General features: G+C 40.0%; 1 protein-coding gene across 3 annotated transcripts; it reads right to left on the reverse strand.

Moving 5' to 3' along the window:
- Positions 1-1,720: 1,720 nt before the first annotated feature.
- On the reverse strand, positions 1,721-11,419 carry LOC148669573 (uncharacterized). Of its 3 annotated transcripts, XM_088632470.1 has the most exons (3): positions 10,881-11,417; positions 3,688-3,917; positions 3,400-3,560 (listed from the first exon to the last, which is right to left on the reverse strand). In XM_088632470.1, exons 1-3 carry the CDS (start codon positions 11,266-11,268, stop codon positions 3,537-3,539), a joined length of 642 nt encoding a protein of 213 aa, XP_088488596.1. In that variant the 5' UTR covers positions 11,269-11,417; the 3' UTR covers positions 3,400-3,536. The 3 variants fall into 3 exon arrangements, with proteins under 3 accessions (XP_088488594.1, XP_088488595.1, XP_088488596.1); XM_088632468.1 differs by having other exon boundaries at positions 1,721-3,917; positions 10,881-11,419; XM_088632469.1 differs by lacking the exon at positions 10,881-11,417 and having other exon boundaries at positions 1,721-3,560; positions 3,688-3,826.
- Positions 11,420-12,144: the final 725 nt, after the last annotated feature.

Below are 12,144 nucleotides of genomic sequence, written 5' to 3' on the forward strand. Positions count from 1 at the left end.
CTTTTTGTAATAAAGATTATTGAAAGAGAATGCGTTCAGTGTGAGGACCAATTCTGCAAGGCGTACCAGGGTGTGGGTGGGTGGATCAAGCACTGTGCGTTTGTCCAGCGTGTGCTTGAGGGCTGTAAGGCCATCATTATGGGGAATGACGGTGTACAGAGATGTGATGTCCATGGTAAAAATGTGGCATTCGGTACCCTGAAATTGGAAACCATTGAAAAGTTGGAGCGCGTGGTTGGTGTCTTTGATGTATGAGGGAAGATCTTCAACCAGCGGTCTCATGAGGCTGTCGAGAAAGGCTGAGATGTAAGTAGTTGGACAGTTACATGCTGATACGATGGGCCGTCCAGGGGTGTCCGGTTTGTGGATTTTGGGGAGGAGGTAAAATTGAGATACCTGTGGATGTTCCATGATGAGCCGGTTCGCCTCCTGGGGGAGCTCGTTACCGCTGATAAGAAGGGAAATGGTGGATACCACTTCCTTTTGGTAGTCAGTGGTAGGGTCCTGTTGGAGACGGAGGTAGGCAGAAGTGTCAGTTAGTGTCAGTTAGTTGTTTAGGCTTCAAAGACATACAGATCCTTATGCCACACCACAACAGCACCTCCTTTGTCCGCTGGTTTGATGACGATATCATCCCTGTTGCGAAGAGACTGGAGCGCCTGATTTTCTCCTTGGGTGAGGTTAGACCTATGTTTACTGGGTATAGAGAGTGCCTTGGGAGCTTGATTAGTGCATTGGTTGATGAAATAATCAACTGGTGGAAAACGGCCAGAGGAGAGAGTCCAACAGCTCTGTTTGGGATTAATGTTGTTAATGACATCAATAACCGGGTTGTTATCAGCTGCCTGTGAAGAGGAATTGTCGGCAAAATGTGCTCTGAGACGGATCCTGCGGTAAAAGCGGTTAAGGTCGACATTGGTCTGGGGGATGTCCAGCTTCCTTGGAACTGGTACAAAACTGAGCCCTTTGCTGAGGAGGGATCGCTCATCCTAATGTAATCGCTCATATAATCGCTCATCCTAACATGTAAATCTTTATACATGTTATTATACACATAAAGTAAACTGCATGACTAGAACCAATTCTGTTCTAATCAACCATAAGTAAGAGTAATTATAGTCAACATTTAGTTGACTAGACTAAATCAAAAGTGGGTGACTACAAAGTAACTAATAGACATTTTAGGAACAAGTACAGGTTTGTTCCATGCTGAAAAGAGAAGAAAACGCAAAGTGTCAGCTGAGGAACCTTTAACAGATGTCACATGCTGACGCAGTTACCTACTTCAACTAATAGACATTTCAGTTGACTTGACTAAGACTATGATTAAATCAAAAACTAAAGTGGTGACTAAAGCGGTGTATTTTTAAGTCACCTGACTGGATAAAACCCTTTCCACACTGACTGCAGCTGGAAGGTCCCTCTCTGGTGTGATTAGGTGCAGTGGCTCTGTAGCTAAGGATGTATATCTGTGGGTGGAAAGTTGCTGGTTCAAATCCCACAGCTGGCAGAGAAATCCTATGCTGGTGGGCCCCTGAGCAAGGCCCTTAACCACAACTACACCAGAGATGCTGACCCCTAGCTTCTCTTCCTATCTGTGGGCCTCATAGTGAGAGTGTTGTGAGAAGACAAAATCCTAATGTGAGAAAGTGATCTTATCTTATGCGCTGGTGGTGTCTTAAGGTGATTCAGTCACTAAAACTCTTCCCACGCTGACTGCAACAATTTATTTTCAAAGTTTATTTATCAAATGCACAACAACAGAGCATGCAGCAGTAGTTGCTGGCAATGAAATGTCTTTTCTGCAAGCTCACAAAAATCACAAGAATCACAGAAATCACAAAAACACAAAAATCACAAAATTGAGATTATGAAAATAAGGTTACATAATAACAGATGTAATAGAAATTTAATAAAACTCAATATGAGTAGAGCTGCTATGTGTCCATGGTGTATGCAATATATACAAGTAGTGCAGTTATGCTGAATACAGTGAAAACTGTGTGTCCATGTAGCCATTACAGGTGATTTGCTAAAGGAGCTGGAGGTTGGCTATTTAGCAGTCTGATTGCCTGGAGGTAGAAGCTGTTCCGTAGTCTGTTGGACTTGGACCGAATACTTTGGTACCGTTAACCGGATGGTAGGAGGGAAAATAGTTTGTGACTGCGATGACTGCGGTCCTTGAGAACGGACCTGGCCTTCTTCAGACATCTAGCTGAGTAGATATCCTGGATGTTTTGTAGCTCACAGCCGGTGATGAGCTGTGCTGACTTCACCACCCTCTGCAGTACTTTGCGATCCCGGGCGGAGCAGTTCCCATACCAGGCAGTGATGCAACCAGTCAGGATGCTCTCAATAGTGCACCTGTAGACGTTGGCCTGGATATGTGATGGCATGCCAAACCTCTTTAGCCTACGGAGAAAGAATAGGCACTGCCGTGCTGTTTTGACCATGGTTTTAGTGTGGTGGGTCCAGGTTAAGTCCTCTGAGATGTTAACTCCCAGGATCTTGAAACTGCTGACCCTCTCCACTGCAGTTCCACTGATGTAGATAGGTGTGTGATCTCCTCCCTAGTGTTTTCTATTGCCTCTCTCCTGTGTGAATGTGCTGATGGGCTCTTAAGTTACTTGAAAGACTAAAACATTTCCCACACTGACTGCAGCTGAACGGTCTCTCTCCTGTGTGAACAAGCTGGTGCCTTTTTAAGTCATGTGATTGACTAAAACTCTTCCCACACTGACTGCAGCTGAATGGTTTCTCTCCTGTGTGAGTGCGCTGGTGGGCTCTTAAGTTACTTGATTTACTAAAACTCTTCCCACACTGACTGCAGCTGAACAGTCTCTCTCCAGTGTGAGTGCGATTGTGGGCTAATAAGGCACTTGAGACTCTAAAACTCTTCCCACACTGACTGCAACTGAATGGTCTCTCTCCTGTGTGAATACGCTGGTGTCTTTTTAAGTAGTGTGACTGACTAAAACGCTTCCCACACTGACAGCAGCTGAATAATTTATCTCCTGTGTGAATGCCCTGGTGGACTATTAAGGTTCTTGACTGACTAAAACTCTTCCCACACTGACTGCAGCTGAATGGTCTCTCTCCTGTGTGAATGCGCTGGTGGACTATTAAGGCACTTGAGTCTCTAAAACTCTTCCCACACTGATTGCAGCTGAATGGTCTCTCTCCTGTGTGAATACCCTGGTGTCTTTTTAAGTTGTGTGACTGACTAAAACTCTTCCCACACTGACGGCAAGTGAAAGATTTCTCTCCTGAGCGAAGGTTTTTTGAAATTCTAGACTGACAAAAAGGCTGCTCATCCCTGTGTTGTAATGGCAGTTTGTCCACTCCATCTGAGCAAGGCTTTGAGTGATTCTTCCTCATTGTCTGATCATGCTGGGGTTTCTTATTCTGCAAATCCTTCATGGAATGATTTTGCTCTCTGTTCTGAAACTGAGATTTGTTTTCTCCATCGTGTCCTTCAGTGTGCAGCTCAGCAGTCTGAATCACCTGGGGCTCCTTCTTCAGCTCTGCGGGGTCAATCAACTGGGGCTCCATGTCCTTATCTGTAAGATTAAACTCACTCAGTTCTTCTTTGAGCTCTTGTACAGAGACACAGTAAAGTTCATTACAACCTTGTGACATATTGTTCGTGTCCTGATTATTAATCTTCTCTGTAAAAGCATCACATACTAAGAGTCCAGGTGTCCCACTCTCAGGCTCCGTCTTCATCATGGGCACAGAGTCCAGATCCTCCACACTCTGTCTGCTCTCTGTGTGCTGCTCACTGAGTGTCTCTTTCCCTTCTGCAGCAGTGATCTCTGTCTCCTGCATCAGACTGGAGCTCCACTCCTCCTCCTCACTGTGCTGCTGTTCAAGAGGAGCCCTTTCCCCAGCATCAGGGAGAACACTGGCCTCTGAGCCTGAAAACACAGGACAAGAAGACAAGACCTTTATTATAATAATAATAATAATAATAATAATAATAAACTTTATTATACAGATGCAGCCATTCAAAATGCACGGTACCGACGGGCACTCATGGTGCATTAGTCGGTAGTGAAAAGATTTAATCATTTAATCTCTTTACTGTGCACATTTTAATCCGCTTAGTATTGAATATTTATAGGAAATTTTACCGCTAAAGGGAAATTTTAGTAGCTGAGCATAAAAAGAAGAGGAGCAGAAGAAGGTATATAAATAGAAGGTCATAAATGATATTAATTTAGGAACATACAGTAGGCTAGTCAAACGTTCTGAGGTCAAATTCTTCCAGGACGACGGCATCGAATATTTTTCGCGCGCCCTCTCTTTAAAGCCCTTGCCAAATATGAAGACAGTACGTACAGTTATAATTCAAACTGAATTAAAAACTACACATGCAAGTTACCATGGTGGTGCATGTGATCATTGCGTTTAACCAATGAAACAGGGTGAAAAATCAGTCACATGAATTTGGGGCTGAGTTTCGAAAGCTTAATCTATCAGCAACAAAGCGAAATCTATACGATAGGCTACCTCAAACTGTCAGTTACATGACTGTGTACATCGCTTAAGCCACTACTATTTGGCATTTTAGTTATGGAGGCAGGAAGACGCACCCCCTCTCCCCCTCCCTCTGGGTGCCTGACTTGTCGCCATCTTTAACCGTTCCGTTTCCGAATCACAGTAGGTACACGTACAAAAATTAGGTCATCCCAGATACAATACATATAGATTTTTGTGGTAAGAGGGAGCAAAACATCAGTATTTACCGCTAGTAATTAGTGTGAGATTTATAGTTGAAATCTGAGCCTAAATATAAAGTTAAAATCTCGACAAAGCAATGTAGGAAATACGCACACAGAAATACACAGAGAAAATAAATCCTTTCTGACATCTAAAATCAGTTTCGATCAAGGTCTCCAAATCAAACATTTTCAGAGAGCAATTACACTGTGTTTATTTAGAATAAGTGATTTATGAGCAATCTAATTTCTTATTCGTTTAAAACAGTGAAATGTCAGCTGCAAAAGATCGCACCAGAGACAGCACTATCTCTGCCACTCACAGATGTTCAGGAAAGGGTGAATCAAGTCATGTCAAGTACAATACTTCGATGATCAATAATAACAGTTGAAGGACAAGAAACAAAAGATAGTGAAAACTGAAGCTTTTTAAGGCTAAAACAAAAATTCGTCCTACAAATTAAGGCAAATATAAATTCAGGACGTTAAAGTGCTAGAGGTGTAAAAAATACAAAAATGCACAAGAGCAAAAAGTTTTAGAAATGGAGCAGGTGTTACTTTGAAATAAGCAAACAGAAAAAAGCCATGACTATACATAGTGCAGAAGAGGGATGCAGGAACACTTGCTTAGATATACAAAAAAATCACAAAAAGTGTATATTACAAAAGAACATGCAAACATGTTCATGAACATGTACGTCCATTTCCCTTTGGGATCAATAAAGTCTTATCCATCTCTACACATGAAACAGAGTGAGGAATCAGAAACTTAGCACGCATAAAAAACAGCAATTCTGTCAGTGAGATCCAAATGAATTAATAGCAAACATGGTTTCATGGAGGGCTTCACAGATAGTTGGGCATTCAGGTAGATTGCCAGGCGAAAGGATCTGTAAATATATTTTGTTAAAGCAAGTCAGTTTTTCGCAACACATAAAATACATTTTTCCAAGAAAGTTTAGCCTGTGTCACTAATGAAACCACTAGATAAAGACAAATATAGAAATCTAAAGATTTTTTTATTCAATGTTGGTAGCAGGATGAACTGTCAGGTTGAGCTAAGTGTATATTTTGTCGCATAGTTGCTGCAAGATATTAACAGTGAAAAAAGGTATTTAAAAATGAGTCATTTCAAGAAGAAAAATTTCAGAATAATTGTAAATCTAACAGGATAGAGAAAGCACAGAAAATAAGCAGTTAGATGGATCAGATTAGTATGAAAAGTCATTTAGCAAAGAGCGAATGAGAAGAGTGACAAAGCAATAAAGCAATACAGTAGATGTAAAAACAGTTATAAGGACCACAGATTACAAAGTAAATACATAAAAGAAAGACAAGCAGTTAGAAGTGCTACCACAATTAGAAAATGAAGCAGATACAGACACTAATTCGTCTGAAAAAGGTTTTGAGGTTAGATTTAAATGCACTCAGGGTAGGTGACTGATATCACTGGGGATACAAATCCAGAGCTCTGGGGTGCAGCTAGAGAAGGTCCTGTCACCCACAGAATGTAGATGTTCTTGAGGACAGCTAGAAGACCAGAGTCAGACGGACAAAGGTGGGGAGTAGACAGATAATAAGCCAGATAGGTACTGAATGAGGATGAGGATTTTGAAGTTGACTCGAAACCTGATAGGAAGCCAGTGCAAGGACAGGCGTAATGCATCCCGATCAGGATTCTCGCTGTCAAATTCTGAACATATTAAAGATGCATATTAAAGTGTGGATTTAATTTCCCCAGTGAACAGGATGTGCATTTATTAATTCTAGAAAGAAATGGCTTTCTTGATTTCTCTAGTTCCTAGTTTCTCTAGTTCCCTTTAAAATAAACTATTATTCCACCATGCAGAGTATTACTTGGCCAGTATTTACATATGATATTTGTGATTTAAAGAAATTAACACATGCAGCTTTTGAGGGGTTAAGTGTTGGCTGAGTTATTGCAGGATATAAGACTAGAGATGTTGGTAGGAAAAAGATAATTTGAGGAAAGTTGAGGAATACACTGATAACAAGAACACAACCTGATGGGGTTAGGCATACTTTTGATGAAGATGATGAAGTTAACAGACTGTATGTTTACATAGATACTGAAATGAGGATTGTATTTTAGATTTTGTGTAGTTGCTAGCATTGAACTGTGTGTTGGATGCACATGAATTGAAGGAATGGACAAACATAGCTGATGCGGATCCACAGAGCCAGCATCTTAAGATTTGTTGAAATAACTAACTAGGTATGGCTATTGATGTGCAAGAGAGGTGGAAAGGCTGTTTCCTTAAGCCAGCCCTATAAAATAATTTAGCCTCAGTGAGATGCTGCCATCTCACAGTGGGTTTCTAACACTGTGTATAGTTCCATCCACACAGTGCCTTTACTTCCATCCATTTTCTAATCTCTTTATCCAGTACAGAGGATTTGGAGCCTATCCCAGTAAGCAACGGACACAAGGCAGAATACACCCTGGACATAGCGCAAGTCCATCACAGGACAGACAGACACAAACACACATAACCAGGGCCAGTTTTCCCATAAGCCAATTAACTTACCAGTATGTTTTGGAGTGCGAGAGGGAATCATTAAAATAAATACAGCTTTTTAGTATAGATTACACTTTCCTAAAATGTATTTAAAAAATAAAAATGATTACAATCTAATCTTCCCACGTTTGATCCCAAAATCCCAAGAAAAATAAATCTAAACGGGGAGAAAGCTATGCTGATAGTTTATTAAGATACTTAAAAGACAAAGATAACAATTTATGTTGCATTTGTCTGATTGTATCAAAAAGACATTTAATAAAACTGATAATTCTGGTCCCAAAGTCTGATTGCCTGACACACATTCGAAGAAGTCCTATATTTTCTAATATACGCACATCCCGGAATTTTGACTTCACTGTGTGATGAAGAAATTTTAAAGACTACTTCTTAGCGTAGATAAAAAAAGCTTGGATTCTCATGTACAGTATCTGATACACATATCTTTTTCTGTTGTCTTTGTTGATCTCTTGAGGATCCTTGTGATATTTTGAGCTCTTGATATAAAAGTGTCGCAGTTTAAATCATTTTCGTTGTTAGAAATTATGAAACGCTCTGTTAAAAGCAAGGGAGTTTTTATGTCTGTTATAGTAAAAGAAAATGCCCGACGAACTAGGGATTTGGCAGTTTTTCAGTGCTTGTACAATCGATGGAAATGTTCAAATAAATGTGTTAAAGAAATAAACCAAAAAAGTCATTTATTCCTTTATCATATTGTCTAGCTAATGTCCCATTCTTGTTAGTTAGATCAACGAAATGCTGTGGTGTTACTTTTTGTCGATGAAAAATTAAAAGTATTTTCATTTAAAATGACGGTTACAAATAATGTGGACCAGCGTAATACTTTGAGTTTACAGCTTATCCAAGGTCATTCATTAATACTATTAGTGATATCTTCGGTAAAGGCTTTGATGCATAAAATATTTCTGCATAATTAAAATATTTATGATAAAGGTTGTGTTGTGTACTTTTGCCCAACTGAACAATCTTGCATTCAAAAAATATACTAACTTTTTAATGACTGATGATTAACATGCTGTAATACACAGTTTAAATTTAAAAGCTCAAATGCTGTACATGAGAGTTAACCTTTAATAGCTCCTCCTGGCAGTTTTACAAGGTGATTCCGGATACTTTCCGATATGACGTCATATGACATGTTACACTGCATCATACCGTGTTTTGATGCAACACGCCCACCATGTTGTACCATGGTGTACCTCACGCGTTTTGAATGGCTGCATCTGTATATAAAACCTTCAAAGGTGGCTGTATAGTATGTGAAAGGAAGATGCTTTGACAATATGCTGCACATATGGGTCCAATGTCAGGTCTGAGTTAAATATCTTCGGGTTTTCAATTTAGACTGAAGCTCAAGTACAGAACTATCTACGGATAGGTCTAGAGCATTGGTTTTACAAAGTTTGTGGGTGGTGCCAATAAGCATGACTCTAGTCTTGTCACAGTTAAGATGAAGGAAATTCTGAGTCACATAGGTTTTTTTCTGTCGGAGATGCAATTCGATAAAATAGAGAAAGCCACATCACTGTCAGGTTTGGTATGGACGTCTAGGTGAAAATCATCAGCATAGAAATGACAGTTGAGGCCATGTGACCTTAAAAGCTGACCAAGTGGACACATGTAAATGCTGAAAAGTAAAGGGTCAAGTATTGAGCCCTGAGTTTTAACACGAGCTTCAAGTAGTGCTCAAAAGGAAGTAATATCCACACAAAAAGTACTAGCTTAAAATTTAAATTTCAGATAGCAAAGACGTTATTTAGCAGTGAAGAGATAAGGGAGAGACCTGGGAAGTGAGATGATAATATCATTTTTTTGTTTTTGTATTTTTTTGTATTTTGCAAACTATGCAGTCTAGTGTCTTGAAGTTAGCTTTGTGCCCAAATATTTAAAGATGCTGCCTGTTCTTGGTCAGTAAGGTAAAGGGCATGTATTTGGTAAGCTGGCTGTACGCCCAGAATGTGAAAAGAACTAACTGTTGTCTAGTCTGCAACTTAGATATAATTAATCGGCATGTGTTGCTGTCTTATCATTTGTTTAGAATGCGTCATAGTAACTTGTTTGTTTAAAGGTATAAAATAACATCTTTAGCTACTTATTTTTAAGTCCGGTGGTTGGAAGCCAGACTTCCATATGCATATGAAATAAAGAGACTTCTGCTTCACTGACACCTGAACTTTGTCATTTGTATGACACAACAGTAGTAAGTAAATTAACTTTTCAAAACTCATTTTCAGAACTTGATATACATCACAGATTCAAACACACTTCATCTCTGAACACATAACTTGAAAAAGGATTTAAAATACAGCAGACTCATATTTTACGTTACGTATTTTTACACAAATTCATGTATAGCCAGTCAGCTGTGAAAAAAAAATCAAATACTATAAATAAAGATGTGGGAATCCCCAAAAATTCAAGTCTTAACAGCACGCAGCTGAGCTGCTCTTTGGGAACTAGTCACTAGTTATCATGCAGCATGAACATCAATATAAGTACAAAGAGGGAAAAAAAGCAAGACAAGAAAAGTTAAATTGTATCACTGTTTTTATTGTAATTTACACTATATACATGGACATGCTAGTACAGTGACAGATGAGTTGTTTAAGATAAGATAAGATTACTTTATTAGCCCTATACAATTTCTTGCATTAGGAATTTATCTTTTCACATACACTAGCTTGTTCTCCATGAGACAAGCAGATAGGGAGAGAGGCTTGGGGTCAGAACGCAGGGTCAGCCATTGTATAGCACCTCTGGAGCAGTTAGGGTTAAGGGCCTTACTCAGGGGCCCAATGGAGTAGGATTCCTCTGCCAGCCGCAGGATTTGAACCTGCGACCTTCCAGCCACAGGCGCAGATCCTTAGCCACAGAGCCACTGCTCCGCCCCTCCGCTCCATTTAAGGATGGTGTTCTGATTATATGCAATTTTGGATATACAGGCTTTGTCAGGACCAAAACTGCTGTATAAAATGCGAGTCTACTGGAATAATATCACAACAACATTACACATAATGCTGCACACTACATTTAACACTGCACTGACACTGAGAGGTTAATAGAGACACACTGACTGGACACTAAAGTACACTTACATTGCACTGAGAGAGAGAGGAGTTAATACAGACACAATGACTGGACACTGTAGTACAATAACACAGCACTGAGAGAGAGGGGTTAATGCAGACTCACTGACCGACTGGACACTACAGTACATTAAGATTAAGACTGCATTGAGAAGAGGAGGACCGGAGGACTGAAATACTTAAACCGATTAAAATTATTGTTATATACACATTCATCAGTAAATATATAAAAAGCCAATACGACGTAAAATCAATATCTATACGTTTTCTTTCCTAATGACGTTGTATTTATTCACTGATTCAGTGAAACAATTGCTGAATCTGAACGAGGTGTTTATTACCGTAACCAGACAAAACAGTTTAGTTTCCAGTAAAAAATCCCGTTGCTACAACACACAAGTCTTTCCCACTTCACTCTGCATCTCTCCACTATACTCTCACCAGTGAGGAAGTTAAAGACACTGTTTTTAAACTCGCACAGATCCCGACTACATACAAGTCACCACACTGACCTGACAGCTCTAGTTTCGTGTCCATTTCTTCTTTTATTCCTGCAGTCACTTCACAGGGAAGCGTGTATCCAACATGATCTGTCGGTCCCTGATATCCTTCTGCTCCCGACTCCTTCTCCCACAGCTTCAATCTCCACTTCAAGCTCTCGTTTTCCTTCTTCAGTTGCGCCATTTCACTCCCGACACTGTCCTCCACACACTGTGTGATTTTAAACACGGCCCGTCTCACCAGGATCTGGGAGATATTGCGGAGTTTGTCTTGAAACTCGTTCTCGGAGTCAGACATCCTGTTTCCAAAAACTTCTGACACTTCATACACGATCGATTTGAGCAAAACGTGCATGAAAGAGTCAAGCTGGGTTTGCAGATTTAACAAGCACTCCGCCATCCTTCTTCAGAGTCGGTCAGAAACAAAGACTGACTTCCGAAGTTTAAACAGAACAACTTATTTTTTATTCTTCACAGATCCTGTTGTCAGGGCTGTGCTCTGTTCAAGCATAAACACAGTCGACAAGACGTTACCTATTCAGAACCTGAAGTTATTTTAAAGAAAAACAACAACTTTCGTTATCTAAAGAAAATTATTCAGTCACCCACACGTAGTTGAAGTACATGCAGGTTCGCGTAGTATAATGACGTCATTCGTTAGCGCGGCCGCAACTTCAAAACAATAGAGAAGCGGAGCTGAGAAAGAGGAGTTTCTTCAGCCGGATATAAACTCTGCACTTCCTAGCGCCACCTAGTCAAGAGGAGTGAATCACCTGCGATTTTTTTGCCCTTCCACAACCATCTTCCCCAACGAAAACTTCTCAAGTGGATTTTTTCAATTGGATTTTTATCTCCCTATGCAGGTTTTTGGTTAAAGAAAAAAAAATGGTGTCGTTCTCTTGCCAACTGGCAGTATTTCTTCTGCACTTATAAGCAAGATTTCTATTTCATATTTCACAAATTGTTAGAAATTCTCGAAAAACAAGTGGTTCCAAGAAAGGAAATAAATACTTGCATTTAACAAAATCAAGCCATATGTGGTCGTCCTTAATGATACATTCTGTATGACAAGACAGGAAGAAAGACACCTCAGGACTTCGGACACAGGATCTCCTGTTTATTGAGAGAAGGTTTAACCATCTGTCAGTTTTCATGTCCAAGGAGCTCAATTTGCATTCCGTGTACAACAGCGTGTCTTCTACACCTGCCACTGAAGCACAGCACAGGCTCAGCATCTTGACATCTCCCAAACAGAGACACACAGAGACCTTTTGGT

Source organism: Lepisosteus platostomus, chromosome 5 (genome assembly GCF_059453375.1).
Source record: "Lepisosteus platostomus isolate fLepPlt1 chromosome 5, fLepPlt1.hap1, whole genome shotgun sequence".
Lineage (NCBI taxonomy): Eukaryota > Metazoa > Chordata > Actinopteri > Semionotiformes > Lepisosteidae > Lepisosteus > Lepisosteus platostomus.